The 17833-nt window shown below is 47.9% G+C and overlaps 6 protein-coding genes across 6 annotated transcripts; 4 read left to right on the plus strand and 2 right to left on the minus strand.

Moving 5' to 3' along the window:
* The first annotated feature begins 967 nt into the window (after positions 1-967).
* Positions 968-5362, plus strand: CNC06710 (conserved hypothetical protein). Its single transcript, XM_024656898.1, has 10 exons — positions 968-1557; positions 1604-2842; positions 2897-3068; positions 3122-3289; positions 3342-3773; positions 3827-4629; positions 4681-4795; positions 4856-4943; positions 5001-5110; positions 5173-5362. Exons 1-10 carry the CDS (start codon positions 998-1000, stop codon positions 5293-5295), a joined length of 3810 nt encoding a protein of 1269 aa, XP_024512527.1. The 5' UTR covers positions 968-997; the 3' UTR covers positions 5296-5362.
* CNC06720 (expressed protein) lies at positions 5276-6990 on the minus strand. Its single transcript, XM_569953.2, has 5 exons — positions 6823-6990; positions 6578-6772; positions 5885-6534; positions 5617-5833; positions 5276-5558 (listed from the first exon to the last, which is right to left on the minus strand). Exons 1-5 carry the CDS (start codon positions 6971-6973, stop codon positions 5413-5415), a joined length of 1359 nt encoding a protein of 452 aa, XP_569953.1. The 5' UTR covers positions 6974-6990; the 3' UTR covers positions 5276-5412.
* A 149-nt stretch (positions 6991-7139) lies between these two features.
* Positions 7140-10868, plus strand: CNC06730 (conserved hypothetical protein). Its single transcript, XM_024656899.1, has 4 exons — positions 7140-7653; positions 7702-9650; positions 9717-9881; positions 9943-10868. The coding sequence occupies exons 1-4, from the start codon at positions 7235-7237 to the stop codon at positions 10785-10787; spliced, it is 3378 nt and encodes a 1125-aa protein (XP_024512528.1). The 5' UTR covers positions 7140-7234; the 3' UTR covers positions 10788-10868.
* Positions 10869-11128: 260 nt separating this feature from the next.
* CNC06740 (hypothetical protein) lies at positions 11129-12166 on the minus strand. The gene is made up of 3 exons (XM_569923.2): positions 11960-12166; positions 11496-11900; positions 11129-11441 (listed from the first exon to the last, which is right to left on the minus strand). The coding sequence occupies exons 1-3, from the start codon at positions 12140-12142 to the stop codon at positions 11340-11342; spliced, it is 690 nt and encodes a 229-aa protein (XP_569923.1). The 5' UTR covers positions 12143-12166; the 3' UTR covers positions 11129-11339.
* A 484-nt stretch (positions 12167-12650) lies between these two features.
* Positions 12651-15496, plus strand: CNC06750 (conserved hypothetical protein; the record flags this gene model as incomplete). Its single annotated transcript, XM_024656900.1, has 9 exons — positions 12651-12827; positions 12880-12923; positions 12983-13061; positions 13137-13189; positions 13238-13302; positions 13361-13765; positions 13823-14559; positions 14648-15029; positions 15119-15496. Exons 1-9 carry the CDS (start codon positions 12745-12747, stop codon positions 15494-15496), a joined length of 2226 nt encoding a protein of 741 aa, XP_024512603.1. The 5' UTR covers positions 12651-12744.
* Positions 15497-16516: 1020 nt separating this feature from the next.
* Positions 16517-17755, plus strand: CNC06755 (hypothetical protein). The gene is made up of 3 exons (XM_024658469.1): positions 16517-16889; positions 17090-17251; positions 17386-17755. The coding sequence occupies exons 1-3, from the start codon at positions 16740-16742 to the stop codon at positions 17494-17496; spliced, it is 423 nt and encodes a 140-aa protein (XP_024514324.1). The 5' UTR covers positions 16517-16739; the 3' UTR covers positions 17497-17755.
* Positions 17756-17833: the final 78 nt, after the last annotated feature.

A 17833-nucleotide genomic window follows, 5' to 3' on the forward strand; every position in this document is an offset into this window, starting at 1 on the left:
TTCGAGGATACGGGGCCTCCTTAACGTCACAAGTGCTCGAAAGCTCTGACTAATTCGCTCTTGCCCATATTGATCTTCCAATTGTCCTAACCTTCCTCAAGGTGGTGGTCACGCATGATAAGCAGATACTTTACGGCGCTGTCGTCCAAGACAAACACTAGTCTCGGGCTTTTCCGACGAAGTTGGGGAAGAGATAAAATTCTGGGGCAACATTGCGTAGGGAATCTGGGACGAACAATCGCATTTTAACGAAGCTGGAGCTTGATACCTGTTAGAGGGAAGAGACGGCGGCGCAAGATAAAGTTGGGAAATGATTGAGGAGCCAGAAGGAATTCTGATATGCGGTTTCGAATCTGGTTCTCATTAAGCCAGATATACTTGAAGTCGAACTGATAAGCAAATGGAGCCTGACAAGGCAAGAGATTGTTTACATTGCAGCACGTGCTCAATGCTGGCGTCCGTCGTAGCCTCTTTAACCACCAGTCACCACGCTTTGAAGGTGAGACAACTCACTTCTCGTGGTACCCTAGGCTCTTGCGCAGCTGCTTCGCGCAATTGATTAAAAACCAACAAGTCGTTGTCTTTATTCAAGGGCATCTAATGCTCTTCGTGAAGAATGTTTTCGTCGCCGACTCCTTAATACTGTCAAGCATTAATTGAATTGTGAACTCCTCGACTCCCTCAATAAAGACACCGTTTGACCTTGCTCCTGACCCGGCGCATCCTGTGCTTCTCTTATGAGGACGTTCCCCTGATTTTTACTTGCAAAGTGTATCAATTTCCGCTTTACAAGAACAAGCAAGGCGTACGAAGATCATTTATTACGGTGATGGTCTACATTCGCGGTCGCCCATATAATAATAGTGGTACATAGAAAATCGGCGACCGCCACCATGAGGACTTCTTGTCTCCGCGGATGTGAGAGAAGAAGTCCCACTTCACGTTTTAGAAATGACGACAGACTCTCGACTTTCACAACCTCCAGTGCTTTTAAAGAATGCCCCCAAAGTTAGGGACGCCCATACGGCATCCCTCTGCGCCATCAACCCCAATGGCCGCACCACGGCCAGCAACAGTTATAATCCCAGCACCACCACCCGTCATCCCGACAAACCTCCTCGAACCCTCCGAACAACGCCTCTTCGTTGCCGCAATTTTCGGTCTCATAGAAATAACCAAACTCTGGGACACCTTCCTTCCAATATTTATCACTGATCCCGATCCATCATGGTCGAGTTCATTGCGGATAAGCGGTGCAGAATCAGTCCTAGCGTGGACATTAGCAGAAGTTGGTATGATGTGGGCGGTCGGTATGCTGAGAATACCCTTGTTATCCCCCAGCTGGAAGCAGCTGGGGATCATTGGAGCACTGAGTCTGGGTGTGAACACAATTTGCTGGTTTTTGGTAGAACCCAGTAGGATGTTGGGTTATGTCAACATTGTTGGGACGGCAGCGTTAGGAGGGAACTGGTATTGGAATTGGTTCTATGCGCTCAGAAGATGGTATGAGCCACCTCATATCGAAGGTGTACATAAGATCCGTCTTCTTCCTTACAGGTAGGCTATCTCTTAAATAATGGATCAGATATTGACTAGTGTTCAGTACCGCAACTCTTAATCCGTTATCTCTCACATACTGTATACCGCCGGACGCCCCTCAGCCTTTATACATTCCTGTCATCTTCAACAATTCAATTCCCGAACAGGTTTCATATAAAATACGATCTCTCGATACGGGCCATACCACTGTTGAGAAAGTATACGGGAGTTCAATGAAGCGGTTGCCCACTCGTCCTCCGAGATTACGCATTACAGATGGAGACGATGATGAGGATGGAGAGCTCGAGCTAGAGCCCGAGATCGACCCTCTTTCGGCACTTGTCCTTCAGTCCGGTGGAAGAGTTGTTGGTCACCCCAAGGATATTGACCCCTCTACTCTTCCTTCTGTCAAACCACACGATTCTATGTCTCTCGTCCCTCGCAATCTCGCTCCATCAGAAAACATCCTCTTCCTTACTGTTAACAAACCTAGCGTCATCACTCTTTCAAATGTCATGGACAAGAAGGGTGATAAATTTCACATCACTCCCAGGCGTGAAGCCGTCATCATTGAGTGCCCCACTGGTGGTAAATTTGTTGAAGAGCACAGGGGCAAAGTAGTCCACAAACCCGAGAAACCCAAGTCTGCTGAGCTTCGATGTGTAGGAGATGAAGAGATGGTGTACTTTCAAGCTCGTGGTGTTTCCCCTCTCAGGGTTGGATGGGAAAAGAAAAGCAAAGACAAGTCTGAGAATGGGTTTATTGAAGGTATCGATGACGAGGTCGCACCTATTGATGATCTTGCGCTTGTCAGACGGGATCGCGTATCGAAGACTCACACTGTTCCTCTTCGAGTCACGCACAACGTCCCGGGAACACATACTTTATCCCTTACAACCGTTCATGATTCCTTGCACAACACCTACACGCCATCCGGTTACGCTACTCGACAGATCTACAATGTCATCCCTCGGCCTTCTATCAAGTTTAACTGTCAGGCACCATACCAACTCCTCCAAAACCAAACTATCTCCCTCCCTCTCGAGGTCCTTGTCAGCAGTCAACAGCTTGAAGAGCCAATTGAGCTCACCTACAGGTATACTTCCCCGGACGGCAAATCCTCCGATAAGAAGTTTGCTGTCAAGAACAAGAGAGAGCACCTATCTGTGAGCGAACCTGGAATATACAGCTTAATGGGCATTGAAGGTCCTTGTGCGGGTGAAGTGATGGAGCCTAGCAAGTGTGAGGTGCAAATGGTGCCCTTACCTAGTATGGACATGAGCGTCGAGACTTTACACGAATGGTATATTTTTCTCCGATAATATGTAGGGTCTGAAGCTAATAACGTGCCATCAAGTGCGATGGATGTTGGTGCGACAGCCTCATTTGACTTTACAGGTTCCCCGCCTTTCAAGCTGGATTACACCGAACAGCGAAAGGGCGGACGAGCCAAGATTCTAAGTCAGATGTTTCAGTCACACTACGGATCCATCGTTCTCCGTCCTGAGCAGGAAGGTATCTACACCTATGTGGGTTCTTTATCTTCGGGTGCTGTCTACGGAAAGCTAACGGATTGATAAAGACCTTTACGGCATTGAGCGATGGGAAGTACAAAAAGGTCGCCGTGGATAAAGAGCCGATTCAGCAGACTGTGCATCCGTTGGCCAATGTTGAGATTGTTGGAAATTCCAGGAGAAGGACTCTCTACTCTTGCTCTGGGGATGTGGTTGACATTGACATTGATGCTAGGGTGAGTTGTTTGTCAATACGAACGTCTGAAAATTACTTATGGCGTGTAACAGGGCATCGCACCTCTTAAACTCACATACCTCACCTCCTACTCAACCCACTCATCCAATACCACCCTTCCCCTTTCCCTTGGCCGATCGCGCCTGTCTGTCCCCGTTCCATCTACACTCTCATCCACTTCTGGTGCTTCGGGTAAACTTAATATCGCCCTCTTGGCTATCGAGGATGGTAATGGTTGTATTCGCAAGTTGACGAACCCCGGCGTTGAGGTGGATATAAAGAGGGAGAAGCCAACGGGTAGGATGGCAAAGACAGGAAAGGCCGTGGTGACTCAGGGAGAGATCGTGAAAGTACCTCTGAGGTTGACTGGGGAGGCGCCATGGGATGTGACTTACTCGAGTGATGGAAAGGAGTTTACTCTCAAAGTGAGGGACCCGAATAGCGAATTGAGCTTGAAGGATAAGGGAGTTTATCGACTTGTCAAGGTATATTGTGGTCTTGAAAATATGTAGAGTTATAACTGACAGACTTTCGATAGGTCAAGGACTCTCATTGCCCTGGCACTGTTTTGTCTGGAGACTCTTCTTTCGAGATAGACTTCAAGCCACACCCTGTGGTCAGTCTTCAAGCATCCGGCCTGATTTCCCACGTCGTTACTGGTTCCGGGAATGTGTACCAGCACAGAGGTCTTTGTGCCGGGCAAGAAGATCAAGCCGCCCTCAAGTTCGCGGGTCAAGCGCCTTTCGAGCTCGGATACCGTCACACGTCTGGTGGACGTACTTCCAGGCATGTCCTCAAGAGTGCTCAGGAGATTGGTATCCTTCATCTCTCTACAGAACCTGGATCTCATCGGTACGACTTTTTGTCTCTTGCCGATGGCAACTATCCCAAGACGGATGTGTCCATCACTCTGGAGCATGAGGTGTTTGGCCGACCTAGTGCAAGCTTTGTGAAGCATAGTAGTCGAGCGCTCTGTCTCGACTCTACTCTTGAAACGGATGCAAAGATCTTACTCAAGGGTCAGGGCCCCTGGATCCTTAGCCTATCTGTGCGTAAACCCGCTTCCACCTCCATCACCACGCACAGTGTCACCACTGCCAATCCCGAATGGACAGTTTCTCTCCCACAAGTTCTGGAGGACATTGGGAGATATGAAGTGACAATTATCAAGGTGGAAGATGTGAGTGGCTGTGAGTGGGTATCGGGGGAAACGGATGAATTGAGAAGTGTGGTGGAGGTTGTGGAAAGTGCGAGGATCGTGCCGGTGGATGAGAAGGAAGATTTGTGTGTGGGTGATAGTTTGGATTTCTTGTTACAGGGTAAAGCGCCCTGGACTATTGAGTTAGTGTTTGTGCTTCTTTTTGATACGTTTATGCTAATCGCTGGGTGTAGATATGCGTGGAAAGGCAAGGATCACAAGGTCACCAGTTCGGCGTCCAGGTTCTCGAGATTTGCAGAGAAGGCAGGCAAATTTGAGGTCAAATCTGTTGCACTTAGGGGTGATCGAGTGAGCATTCCACAAAGATGATCAGATGTGTGATTGGAGGCTGATGTAGGTGATATTCAGTGCAAGCGCCAGGTTGAAGGGATGGTACGAACCGTTCACGCGTTGCCTTCTGCAAGAATTACCTCAGGTGAAAATGATTTGAGAGAAGGTGAGTGTGTATTTCTTGATACATTTCGTCAATCGTTCGAGCTAATTGTGTTATCAGGCGACGAGCCCGCTGTGTTCCGTGTGCACTTTACGGGTACTGCACCTTTCTCCTTTACGTATACCCGCAGTGAACAGATTGGTTCAAAGCACAAGGTTGTCGAAACTCAAGTGCGTTGTATTCACTATATTTGAAATGTGCTTTACGCTGATAGCTTTCGTATTTTTTGCAGACTATAACGGATATCATGGACAGTAATTATGCGATTTCCAGCTCATTGCCTGGTGATTATGCGGTCACATCCGTTTCCGACAAGTTCTGCAGATACCCGCCGTTATCGAGGAGCAAGGAGTAGATTAAAGAAGCGCAAAGTTCTTTCATTGATGGCGGAACGAAGTCCACATGCATTGCATTAATATTGTTCTTGTAATCGGATACAACAGGAAGATAAAATGGACACTGTAATGTTGCTCTATGTTGATGCCGCAATGAGATCTTTGAACATCGTAATGGAAATAGAGAGAAGCTGAGGGTATTCGACTTCGGTCACCGAGGGTGTTTGGAGAGCAATCTCTTTAAATAACTCTTTGATAAGGTCTTCTAATGGCTTGAGCATTGCTTCAAAGGCTGCTCAGCGTTTTTATATCAAAAAGTTCAAGTCGAATATGACACTTACCTTCCCCTTCTGTATCTTCAACCCCTTTCCTTTCTTGACATTGCGCCCATAATCTACTTAAAATGTTCAGTACCTGCCCTCTCCATCTAGATAACCTCTCCGTAGACCTTATTGTACGCATGAGATGCAATAATGCGGTGAGGTTAGAATTATAATGTGGAATGACGGGCGGCGTAGGCGGGTACTGGATTGGATCGAGAAGATGGGGAATGATACTCTGGCATTGAACGTCAGTATGGAAAGAAAAAAGGAGAAGGAATCTAATTACCTTGAGCCAACGTACAATACCAGGTCCGAGGAGATCGCACATGATTATCAACTCTTTTGCTAGACCCACCGATACTTTACCCTCAATGCCAGATGGTGCATACACCCAGCCTTGGACAAAATGTTTTTCCATGATCTCTCCGTATAGTTCAGTCCGTTTTTGATCAGGAAGATTGGTATGCTCAATGAGATGGAGGGTTATGGGTAACACCTTGTACACTGGTGGGTTAGGATGGAGGGAGAGGGTGTGAATGAGTGATTTGAGCAGGAGCGCATCAAGTCCCATGCGGCGCAAGACGGCTGAGTCAAGCTTGAACACCCAGCTTTCCAGCACAGCCGCTCCAGTTTCCCTCCAAGAGGGCTCGTAATCATCCATCATAACCAATGTAGGAGGAAGTACCAGGCCAAGGTTCTTCTCCACCTCGCCTGGGGTCAGTCTGGAGGCACACCAACGGAGGATGTTGTGTGCGCCCCAGCCAGCAGCTGATTTGAAGGGTTGGATCTCATGCATATCCATGTTGGCATCTTTACCTCCAGTTGGAGTTTTGAGGGGTCTCGAAGCAGAGGAAAGGGAGGGGTGGGGTGCAAAGTACGGGCGAAGAGTGGGGAGGAGGTTCAATGGGAGAGAAGAGGGTAGATGAGGCGAGATGTCTGCAAAGATTAGTGACGCCTTATCATTATTTTCCAGACTTACCATTTATACTGTTGCACATCTCTGTGGATGACCAGGAGTCGATACCATGTAGTCTTATGATATTTCCAAGTATTCTGATCTGGTTATCGGTCGATACTTCGTCCCAGCCCCAATCCGTTTCGATTTCTTTGATTTTTGGCGCCATTTCTTTGACAATTTGCAGAGATTTAATTTTATAAGGCTTCAGCCCAAGTTCTTAAAGGTATTTTAGCTGCTGCACAGAACAATTAGAATACATGACTCACCATCCACTTGCTTCATGAAGCCTGACACAAGGGTATCAGGCAGCGCAAGATCTTTCGAGAGCTTGACAAGGCCCTGCAGGAGCTCTTCCAGGGAGCTCCCAATGTATCCTGAGCCTCCAGCGTCGGGGTCTATCTCCTCTACTATCGCCATTTGCGGTCCTAGTTAGCGTTTATAGAAGTATAGATAACTTGACAAAGGAAATGGAGGCATCACCGTTACTGTTTTGACTTGCAGTTTTCCCACGGTCGCTCTGACGGGCCATCCACGTAACGAGATCTGCCAGGCTATTCTCTCTTTCCAAACCAAAACTCCATACTTTTTCTCGCCAAACACATATCATTCGCCCTCAGGGCGTCTATCTACACCTCATTTACGGATAATCCGGAAATATTCCGTTGCAACGATACTGCAATGTCAACTAGACGTTCCTCCGCTGGTCCGGTACACTACCCATCCGCCCCCGGCTTCCCTCTACCTCAGTCCCCATCATCATCCTTTCTTTCCAACCATGTACCATCATATTCCATCCCACCGCCATCTATCCCTGAGTTTGATAAGCATCTATCTAGTAAGAGCTCGTACACTCCGAGTATTGCTCCGAGCGTCGCTGGCACTTCCACAGGGACTGTGTTAGGACGTGCCAGCGGACCGGGACGAAAGCGCAAACAGAAAGAGACAAACGAGAAAAGCGCGGATAGCAAAGAAGACTGGGCCGATATTGAACCAGACGAGGTGTTTAGACGGTTGCCGGTGCGCGAGGTGAAACGAGTGGAAGCGAAGATGAGGAGCGAAGCGCTCAATAAACAGTCAGAACTTCGAGCGATGGTTGGGTAAGTTCTTGCATGATTTGCTTATACGGAAGCTAACATCTTCATCAGAGCACGATACCGAGACCTCTTGACATCTGCTACTCAAATCACCTCCCTTCGATCTTCTTCCCTCCGTCTTTCAGAAAACCTCAAACAAATAGTTCAGTCATGCCAGAACCCGGAACCTGCTGCTGAAAACGACGCAGAGAATGCCTCAATTCAAAGCCAAGGTGAAGAATTCGTTCAAATGCTTCCTGTGGCATCCCACATGAAGCTATTACTTGACGCTCCCGAAGCGCTATACGCCTATCTCTCTCATGGGTCTTACCTCAACTCAGCATTCCTGTGGCTTATCGCACGTGTAGTCAAGGAAGGCCTTGCGAACATGCCTGAAGATGCCAGCCGGCTGTATCTTCCCCTGATGCAGAAACAATGGGAAAACATTGCACCCCTCAGGAACCAGATCTCACAACGAGCTTCGTCGTCTTTGCGGGTATGGGAAAAGGCAGAGCCTCGAACGACGTGCGAGGCACTATTGTCTGTTATCCTTCTCGATAACCTGCCATTATCTGAGGCTCTCACACTTCTTCTTTCTCAACGAAGCAAAGCCCTTCGAGAGATCCTTCACCATCCTTCGTCTCCCCAAACGTCAAACAAAACACGCCCCAGAGCAGGCTCTCGTGCGCAACCGCCTACTGCCATCCGAGAAAGCATCACTCGTACCCTTCTTGATGCTTTACGCTGTATGCTTGAGACAGCTTCCGCTGCCCGTCTTATCTTTGATAAGCGCAAAGATACAGAGGGCAACGGGAAGGCAAATGAGAATGGTGAGAGCATGCTCGATGAGATGATCCGTCTTGTTCAGAAGGGCGAAGCTATCCCAACTGCCACCACCACCACATCTCATCCTATGCCTCATAGACGTAACTCTGGTTCTAGCGCCGCTGCCAACACAAGTCAACGCCGCGCCTCTCGACTCGTCTCCATCTCACTCCCCATGCCCCCTGCTACCTCTACTTCCGCACTCTCTCGGCCACCTGTATCGACACCTGAGATTTTATCTCACCTCCCAGCCTCTCAAATCCTCCTTAGACATTTGCCAACCGAGATCACAGGCTTTACCCCCTTTATCACCCCCTCTGCGCCACCACACCTGTCTGAAACGCTAAGGACTTGGCAGGCCGAATGCGTGGGAGTTTTGAAAGATGCCTTGCCTAGCTGGCTGGAAGATCTGAAGAGTGTATCAGACATATGGCATGTGAGAGGATCCCTTATTGACCTCCTGGAGAAGCAAAAGCAGACGCAGACGGCAACCTCCGGAGAAAAGGAGAGGATAATTCAGGACGAGCTGGAGGAAGAATGGAGTCGCCGGATCAAGGCTATTTGGGATGAGAAGCTTTCGAATGTAGTCAACGATGTCGACCGTCTTGTAAAAGAGGGGGTGGAAAAGGTGTACAGACAGGACGACGAGGAACACCCTGAAGGATTATTGTTCACCGATCTTGCTTTACCATTCGAGAACACCTCATTCACTCTTTCATCCGCGTCCTTATTATCGGATCCACCTCTATCCACCAGCACAGCCACAAATTTAAACAAAACCGATCCCTTCGTGACCTTCCGTGCTACCATCCAGAAACGTATAGCCCGTCGAACATCGGTCCTGGACGAAACCCTCTCTTCCCTCGAAGCGAGTGCGAAGAGCATACAACATGATAATGTCGCGCACCCCTCCCCTGCCTCTTCTCCCTCTGCTGGGAAGGGTCTCCCGGAAGAACTTTACAAAGCTTATGGAGAAAAGGTCAAAGGAACGCTGGATGAGTTGGTGAAGAAGCTGGATAAGATGCTTGGTAGTGTTGAAGAGATGATTTCGGCGGCTGCAGCTGAGGATGGGGAAGGAAATCAAGGGAAACTGAGGGAAAAGGAGGTGGAAGGAGAGGTGTATGTAGGACGGGTGGCGTTGCATCTTGCGAAGAGGAGCATGTTTTTACAAGACCTCTCCGGAGTGGATCTTCAAGGTGAGTAATTTTTCCCCTCGATTCTTTTTACTCATTTCTCATCACTCTTTTTTTTCTTACATGCAGACACTACCACCTACAAGGGCGAGAACATTGTATCCGCTCTACTTCAGGTTCATACCAAATCTACAAAAAAATGGAAGACAGCCGCCATTCGTGAAGCGCTCAGGAAGCTTGATCCATTGTTCAGCGAGTATAGAGGTCCGCAGGAGATTAGGGCTAATTGGCAAGGTACGTTTTTCCCATTCTATCGCCTCTGGCTGTCACTGAACAAAAGGTATGGTTTCGCTAGGGGCATATCCAACAACTCCGTCTGGGGAAATCATGGTCGCACTTCAATCACTTTGTGACGCTTCGAAAGCACTTGGTATCCCACCCCCTTCTCTTCCTGCATCCTACGCGCCCATGTCTGGTAAAAGTGAAGAAGAGAAATGGAAAGGGGATGTGGTAGACGATTTGGTAAAGGGTTTTGTACAAGAGGTGAGGGAGTTGAAGGGATGGGAGAGGATGTTGATTTGGGAGGGAGAGGGAGAAAAGAATGAGCCGATGGAGGTGGAGGAAGGAAAGCCGGAAGAAAAAGAGGGAAAGACGGAGGATAAGGGAGAGAAAACGGAGGAGGAGCAAGAAGAGAGAAAAGAAGAGGAAGAGAGCACGGGAAAAGGGGGAAAGGAGGAGAAAGAAGACTCACAATCTCGAACCCCCAGACCATTTACCCAACCTTCTCAAGGCCCCGAATCCCTCCTCCAATCCGTCCTCGACCTGTCCTTCCTCAACCTCATTGCCAACCAACCCGATCACACTTCGAACCTCGTTTCCAGAATCCCTGTCGAACATGCAGAGTTCAAAGAAAGACTCCAAGTAATTCTCGAAGAATCTTTGAAGAGAGTGCAGCTCCTCATCTATCCCATTGTCTCGCACCTTCCCGTTTCCGTTATTTCCTCCTCTTCCCCAGAACCATCAACAGCAAGATCGGGGGCTGGGGTGGGATATCATCGTAATAGCTACGACAATAATCGTATTCTCTTGCGGTTCGGCCCGCCCGACAGTAATAAGCCTGGGACAACAGCAGAGTTTAAAAGCCCGTTGGTGGTTGCTAAGCCTGGCAAGAGGATGGGATTATTGAGTGTCGATGATTAGTAATATCTACAGATGACATGTTCCTCGTGCCGATTGTTTTTAGCTCTCGGTGTTTTTGGTGTTTTTTTTTTGGCACTTTTGCATGAATTACATTGCATATTTTACTGTTTTAAGTGTCTTGAAACTGAACTGCTCCGTTATATTCTCCTTCATCAGACCGTCATTCGAGATTACCGCATAGGGCATTAGGCTTCCCTTGTCTGATTAACAATGCCTTTTCTTTTTGTTCTCCAAAGTAATGAAGGGGCCACCTGAAAATGAAATCACCATGGCTAAGGTTGCTGCCCTGAGAGTGCGCTGAATAGTTAAGTATGATTCAGAAAGGAACTGAGCGTACAGCCGTGAAGACTGGTGCATACGAAGACTTCTTTCTGGTCTGTTCAGCTAAGATTAGTGAAAATTGTTCCTGCGAAACCTACGAAACGATATATTCTGCTTTAAACCTCTTCGATTAGCCCATTTCAGATGATGGTATAGCATGTCTATTAAAGATCTACGGGGTATAATATGCAGGGTATATCTTGTAATGATTGATGTTGTAATACAAATAATCTATATGACGTTCTTGATGGCAACGGTGCTGATAACTGCTGTCCGTTTCTTTTCGACCATATCCGCCGTCTTGAGAGCATTCAGCTCATTGAGTTTGTATATCTACAATCATCTCATCAATTTTCGCCTTCAACATCACTTAACAGCGAGACTCACCTTATCCACCCTCGCCCAATCAGTCCCCTCACTAATTCCTTCCCACCCGATCAACTCCCCCTCTACAACATTCTTCATCGCCTCATACACTTCCTCCACCCTATCTCCTCGTTTCCCAAACTTTACCACAGCCAGGTTGGTAGTAATGTCAGATACACCGTGTCGCCGAATAGAGTCAGTAATGTTATTGTTTGGCGAGAGAAGGAGGAGCAGTTCGGAGTGGAGGTTGTGTGACCGTGTCTTGGGTTGTCGAGTTTCGGAGGAAGATGAAAGAGAAAGAGAAGAAACATCCGGATCGGCGATGTCAGAGAGGGGAGGAGGATCGGTAGGAGCAGGACCAGTAGAAGGAAAGGCATAGAGGAGTGTTGAGAGGATAGCGATTAAGAGATGTTCTTTCGAGACCAACTAATACCAAAGAGTTGCGTCAGCTTTAACCGGGTCAAAAGGATAAGGGAGAGACGGACCAAGTTAGCCTCTACAAACCCAAAGTCAACCTCTTCCCTTGCCTTGTCGCCCTCTGGGCCGGTCATTTGGGACGCTTCGATGAGCCGTTTTCTGATCTGAGGCGCGTTGGTGACATTCTTGAAAAGCGCAATGTGGATATTGCTGTACTCTGGTGGAAATGCGGGGTAAGCATATGTCTCCATTGTGAAGATGGTGTCCGAAGCCTTGAGAGTCTTCTGGTGAATAAAAGAGTCACTGAGACTGCTCTCGTCGTTCACTGGTGAAACGACGAAATGGAATAATCCCGAGCCAACGTTCCATAAAATTGAATTACGTAATGCTACACCGCACTATGACTGTGCCTGCGCCCTTCTTTATTTTGCACATCAAAAGTCAAAAGGAGCGGATCTCGACTCTTCACACTGATAAAGCGATGCTTCATCCCGTGATCACCCTTGATTCCAGCAAGCCGCAGCGGCTGTTTTTACTTTCCCCAATTCCAGACTGTCCTATTCTCATTTCAGATTCCAAATTTAGTTCCTTGAGCCCCCATTTTGCCCTCTACTACTAAACTCCGGGTAGCCATGCGACAAAGGATGCCTTTGGAACAAGCTGCGAATACTCCGACAACCGGCAGACCTCACAGCGCAGTTCCAGCCTCGAGCCACAACGCTGCAATTTTCAGCCGTCGATATTACCAGCTTTCATCTGCTAGATGCCTTCGCAATTTGCTCAGACTGACCACCTTTTACTGACCGCTGTCGTTCTCTACTCACTCCTCTACTGACCATAATCCGCACTTTCTATGCCCTCCCCGGTGGTCCCCATGGGACCCTTCAAGCACGGCATGGCATGGGTCGCCTACCGCTTCACCTCTACGGTCTTGGAGTGAGTCTCGTCCTTCATCAGGTAGGGCTTTTGCTGACGGACGGACTGTCAGCGATATCTGGCCGGGTGTATTCTTCTTCACGGGCGTCGCAACCAGTGAATCTGGATTGCCAAAGATATTATGTATATAATCAAGTACTGATGTGCCTGTCCAGTGGTGGTCTGTGTGAGCGAGTTCACAAGCGTCAATCTGGGCATTAACTCTGTCATGTTGACAGTACTCGGTACTATCGTGTGAGTCTGCTACCTCATGAGACTTCCAACGTTCTTTTCCTTTGGGCAGTGACGGCACATTTTGACCAAGAGTAGGTCCTTAGTGGTCTCGTTCAAGACAAACAACTCGTATTCCCGATGGTGGGATGGTGAGTGCGAAGTAGCCTCACATTTACTGTATTCTCAATCCGAAACAGGTCGTAATAGCTGGGCCAATCTGACGACCATTTGTCGTCAACTTGCCATGCTCATCTGGATCCATGTAAATCGCCGCTTCCGTGCTTCCTCCTGCATTTTGTATCTAATTCACTTGGCATTAGGTCCCAAACACCCTCCCACCTAAAGAGGAACAACCGACGCCAACCCAGCCGGACTCCCAACCTTTAAAGGATCCCCCGCCCACTCCCACTGCTACCGCCAAAAGCGACTCTTTCCGATCCGTCACCACTTCCCCTACTCCTGTCCCAGGCCCTACGCAGAAACCCTCTGCTGCCACCTTTCATACCGCGGCTACCGACCCCTCTCCATCCCGCTCAGATTATTCCCTTATCAGTAGCATCGAGACTGATTTGACAGGGTATGATATGGGAGATGGATGGAAAGCTGCAAAGGGAGAAGAGGATGAGAGGATGAAGAAACTGGCAGAAGAGGTGAAAGAGAGGCAGAACCCACAAGTGAGGGCAGAGTTGCATGGTTTGATCGAGAAGAAGAGTTATGTCGGTTTGGTGAGTTTCTTTATATTGACCATCCATTGATTACACTTGACAATCTGATCCCTTCAGGTGCAAGCGTTTGCGGTATCTATGAAGCACGCCCTCCGAGGCGAGACAGGTCCATTTTACTCGGATCTCTACTCTCTCATCGCCTTCTTACCCAAATACAACCCCGCGTCTTATCCGCCAATCACCCGCGACCATCTTTTGGCATTATGGCATAACGGACTCCCAAGGCAAAAAGCTAGTCGGGCAACAGATGACATCGCTGTACCTCTTACTGTCCCCGTCGCATTTACTCAAGACGCTCTGAATCAGCCCAACCTGCCAAATCCATTCTTCCTTGATGAGGAAGAAAAAAGCGGTGGTGAAGAAAAGTTGTGGGGCCCGAGCCACGAAGATTTTACGGTACAGGCGATCAAGTCTGCAAGTGCCTTCGTGAAGACGGATGATCCTGAAGTCTTTGTGGTTACTTCGAAACGTGAAGGACGAAAGTCGATCCAGCAGAGGAGGAGTATCCGAGTTTCTAGGGATATCCTTCCAACGTCTTTGCATCAAGGCCAACATCAAAACCAAAGGGACAATTCTTCCGATGAACAAGTCACCCTGGAAACAGTCGAACTCATGCCTCCTCGTCACCCACCGCCTCCTAAAGTATGGGATTTTTTCCCGCCGCTCAGGATATTCAAAGTCGTGTACGATCTGTTTCGATGGAGGAAGAAACAGGGGCAAGGGCAGACGGAGAGGACAAGGGGTGGAAAGCGAAGGAGGATGGGTACGACGATGGAGATTCCTCAGGAAATTTTGTAAGTGTTTGTACTTTATCCGTCACCTATAGTTTGGAAGACCAGAACCGAAGACCTAGACAGTAGCTAGAGTTGACGATGGTTGAAGGATGTACCTCTCCTCCTACCTCGCCGATCTCAACCGTCGAGCCATCATCTCCCCAACTACATCCACAGCCATCACGACCACTATCCTCGAACTACAAAGGGCCATCTCCGACCTAGAAAAAATCGCGACCACTCCCATCCCATCCGCGTACACCTTTCACCTCCACCTCACCGTCTACTTTTACCTCTTCTTCATCCCTTTTCAGGTTTACACTTACATCGGATGGGTGGCAATTCCCGCGACAGCGGTGGCTAGTGTGATTTATCTGGGATTTTTGGAGATTGGGATGCAGATTGAGATGCCGTTTTATTATGATCAGAGTGATCTTGATTTAGATGAGTTTGTGTTGAGAATCTCGCATCAGATTGCTCAACTGACTGCTGTAAGTCTTAACCGCCTCTTCCCTCCGCTACATGTGATCGGTTTGAAAAAGAAAAGTCCTGGCACGTTAATGATTCCGGATGATCTTAGTTCCCAACGCAAATACTTTCCTCCCACGTCATCCTCTCCCACCTCAACCAGCCGTTCCTTCCCACCCTACGTACTTCAGCGCCCGAACTCCTCGGGGTGGACGAACGTTCACACCACCCTACCACCAAGGGATTTGCTAATGCTTTCTCAACTTACGATTGCCCCGCTCCTTCCCTGTCATCCTCCGCCTCGGTCAAGGAGAAGGAGGCAGAAAAGGTAGAGACCACGAGAGCAATGATGAAATCGATGCGGGATATCGAACTCATACTGAACGCAAATTGGAGGGATGTGACGACTGATGCGAAGAGTACGATTGGGAAACCGAGGGATCAGTTGGAGAACCGGACGGGTTTGGAGGTTGCTGTACTCAAGCTTTAGCGGTTAGCTGATCTTTCGATGACGAAGCATCTTTCAGCTTTGAACTCCTACACAGACAGCGTGCTGATATCGGCACATCAGTGTTTGACGGACGGCCGACGCGATGCTCTTTTATCAATGCTTTATCATTTTTTGTCCTTTATTAGGTTTTAGATGCTGCGTCTATCTAGATGTCTCAGTGGTCTCAGTGTTCCTTTTGATATGAATCCAATGTACTTTTTCTTGTGGCGAGACGGTCCGGTAGCAGGTACAACAAAGTCGCTCGTCTCCTTTTTGTCTCGCCTGCTTCGCGGGTCAGGTAGAGCTGCCGTGGTGAAACAGGTGTTGACTGTAAAACTCACAGTCCTTGGGAAGCTTTTGGCACCTTTCTAAATTAAGTGCTGAAGAGTCAAGCCTTGGAACGGCTACATTGGACACTGTGCTTGGAAAACGTATACGAGCTTTTTGTGAGGCTTGGGTTCTCGGTCAACCCCGAGGATGGCCAACCAAACCTTTTGACAGTTATCTACACGATTTTTAATGACCAAAATTGCCTCATAAGAAGAAATGTTAGCAACGATTGAAGAAGTAGTATGCGTGTGAAGGAAGGAACGTCCATCGATGATGCCTTTAAACACGACCAAAACGCGTTTTGGTACTTACGTAAAATGTGAATTTTGGGTTTTGGTCGGACCAAAACGTGAAATTGAAAGTAGCTTATATGGTAAAACGGACAAAATGGAGTCAATGATATTATTGAGGCGGGGTTTTAGATGATGATGAGGGCGTAGGGAGAGAAGGGTTTAAATAATAAATTTTGGTTACATCACGGTGAGATGGATATTAGGAGGTGAAACGAACAACATCAATGACGGCGGGGATGGGAATTTTGGCCATAAAAACCCATGCAGAGCCGTAAAATGATTTAAACCCTGAATTGGTATATTTCGGGACACCAATGCTGGTTTGGAGAATTGATAACTGAAATTTTTGACCTCCACCCACCACCATTTACGTTTTGATTGATTTAAGAAAAAATACGACAACAACAACGTCCACCTATTTACTTATATCATTTTATCATATAATCACGATTGCATTACGGAGCAGACAGGAAATAACCGCTTCAGAGGACAAACTATCGTTGAGATCTCAGACTCGAATTCTTCTCCATCTCCGGACTATAAACCACCTCGCGTTGGAACGAAATCGGCTCTATTACACTCTATCACCTTCTCACCATTAGCTTAAAATCAAAACAAGTATGAGCTCCCAAATTTCACAATCTCCTGATCCCGCGTCTCCCGTCGCTATTTCATCACAGCCTCGGATACAGCCCGCACAAAAAATCAAGGGTCGGAAAGGTAAAGCCGGAGGAACGGGAAAGAAAGGCAAGGTGTTTGTCGAGGACAAGGTATGTCTTTTGTTTCCTTGAACGTTCCGGTCGCTTCTTAAAAGGCGCCTGTAGTGGTGTACTTTTAAGCTGACAGCTTGCTTTCCTCGACACATTTTCCTTCCCAATTCCCATTCGCTAATCCTAATCCCTTCGACTTGCCTCATACATCTTCGCCTTCTTGCACTTGCTCAAACCTTTGATTTGATTCGACATAACAGAAGGACCTGCTTTCGTTAATGTCCTCCATAACATCGGATAAGGACTCTTTACGGGCGGAAAAAGTTGCCAAAGCCAAGGCGCACATCGAAAAAGGAGATGGGAAAACGGAGAAGAAGAATGACGGAAGTTTGAGGAAACGACAAGAGAAGCAAAAGGCTTTGGTAAGTCCACATTCTTCCTTATGGGACCTTTCGGGTTTTTCACCTCCGTCCGTCTCTCTTTCATAGACATGATATCTTGAATCGTGTATGAGGTATAAAAGCTGATGCGAACGACTGTCTTTTCGTGGATGCAGGAAGCCGCAAAAGCAAAATTGGTAGAAAAGCAACGAGAGAAGAGGAGGAGGAAACAGGGCAAGGAAGTTGTCGATGAAAAGCCTACGAAGAAGAGGGTAGGATTCGCGTAGTAGTTCTGTATCAATGGGCAGTTTCAACGAGCAGCGAGTTTCGAAGACGATTGCGGTGCAATGGGGTGAGAAGAGCGCAAGATGCAGTAGACATGAGGATGGAAATGAGGGTGGTTTGGGTGTAAGATCAAAGACCTGTAACTAGACAAATATGTATCTCACTCATTTGCTGTCAATGCACAATGGGAATTCAATAGCTCTCGATAATTTCTGGAGTCCCGAGGCATTGCCATAATTATGAAACGGAAGCCGGGGCTGCACTAACTGGAGATTACTATCCTCCTGAGACGCATCTCCTAAGGGATCATTGCACACTCACAAGCAGTATACATAGAGC

The sequence above is a fragment of the Cryptococcus neoformans genome (genome assembly GCF_000091045.1).
Source record: "Cryptococcus neoformans var. neoformans JEC21 chromosome 3 sequence".
Classification (NCBI taxonomy): domain Eukaryota; kingdom Fungi; phylum Basidiomycota; class Tremellomycetes; order Tremellales; family Cryptococcaceae; genus Cryptococcus; species Cryptococcus deneoformans.

Coding starts and splice junctions, on each gene's coding strand:
- CNC06755 (XM_024658469.1), top strand. CDS start 16,740: ATGAGCTCCCAAATTTCACAATCTCCTGATCCCGCGTCTCCCGTCGCT. Junction 16,890..17,089: donor AGGTGTTTGTCGAGGACAAG/GTATGTCTTTTG, acceptor TCGACATAACAG/AAGGACCTGCTTTCGTTAAT. Junction 17,252..17,385: donor AAGAGAAGCAAAAGGCTTTG/GTAAGTCCACAT, acceptor TCGTGGATGCAG/GAAGCCGCAAAAGCAAAATT.
- CNC06740 (XM_569923.2), bottom strand. CDS start 12,142: ATGGAGACATATGCTTACCCCGCATTTCCACCAGAGTACAGCAATATC. Junction 11,901..11,959: donor GGTTTGTAGAGGCTAACTTG/GTCCGTCTCTCC, acceptor CTTTGGTATTAG/TTGGTCTCGAAAGAACATCT. Junction 11,442..11,495: donor ATTGGGCGAGGGTGGATAAG/GTGAGTCTCGCT, acceptor AGATGATTGTAG/ATATACAAACTCAATGAGCT.
- CNC06730 (XM_024656899.1), top strand. CDS start 7,235: ATGTCAACTAGACGTTCCTCCGCTGGTCCGGTACACTACCCATCCGCC. Junction 9,651..9,716: donor CTCCGGAGTGGATCTTCAAG/GTGAGTAATTTT, acceptor TCTTACATGCAG/ACACTACCACCTACAAGGGC. Junction 9,882..9,942: donor GATTAGGGCTAATTGGCAAG/GTACGTTTTTCC, acceptor TGGTTTCGCTAG/GGGCATATCCAACAACTCCG.
- CNC06720 (XM_569953.2), bottom strand. CDS start 6,973: ATGGCGATAGTAGAGGAGATAGACCCCGACGCTGGAGGCTCAGGATAC. Junction 5,834..5,884: donor GTATTGTACGTTGGCTCAAG/GTAATTAGATTC, acceptor GTTCAATGCCAG/AGTATCATTCCCCATCTTCT. Junction 5,559..5,616: donor TGAAGATACAGAAGGGGAAG/GTAAGTGTCATA, acceptor CAGCCTTTGAAG/CAATGCTCAAGCCATTAGAA.
- CNC06710 (XM_024656898.1), top strand. CDS start 998: ATGCCCCCAAAGTTAGGGACGCCCATACGGCATCCCTCTGCGCCATCA. Junction 2,843..2,896: donor GTCGAGACTTTACACGAATG/GTATATTTTTCT, acceptor CGTGCCATCAAG/TGCGATGGATGTTGGTGCGA. Junction 3,290..3,341: donor ACATTGACATTGATGCTAGG/GTGAGTTGTTTG, acceptor GGCGTGTAACAG/GGCATCGCACCTCTTAAACT.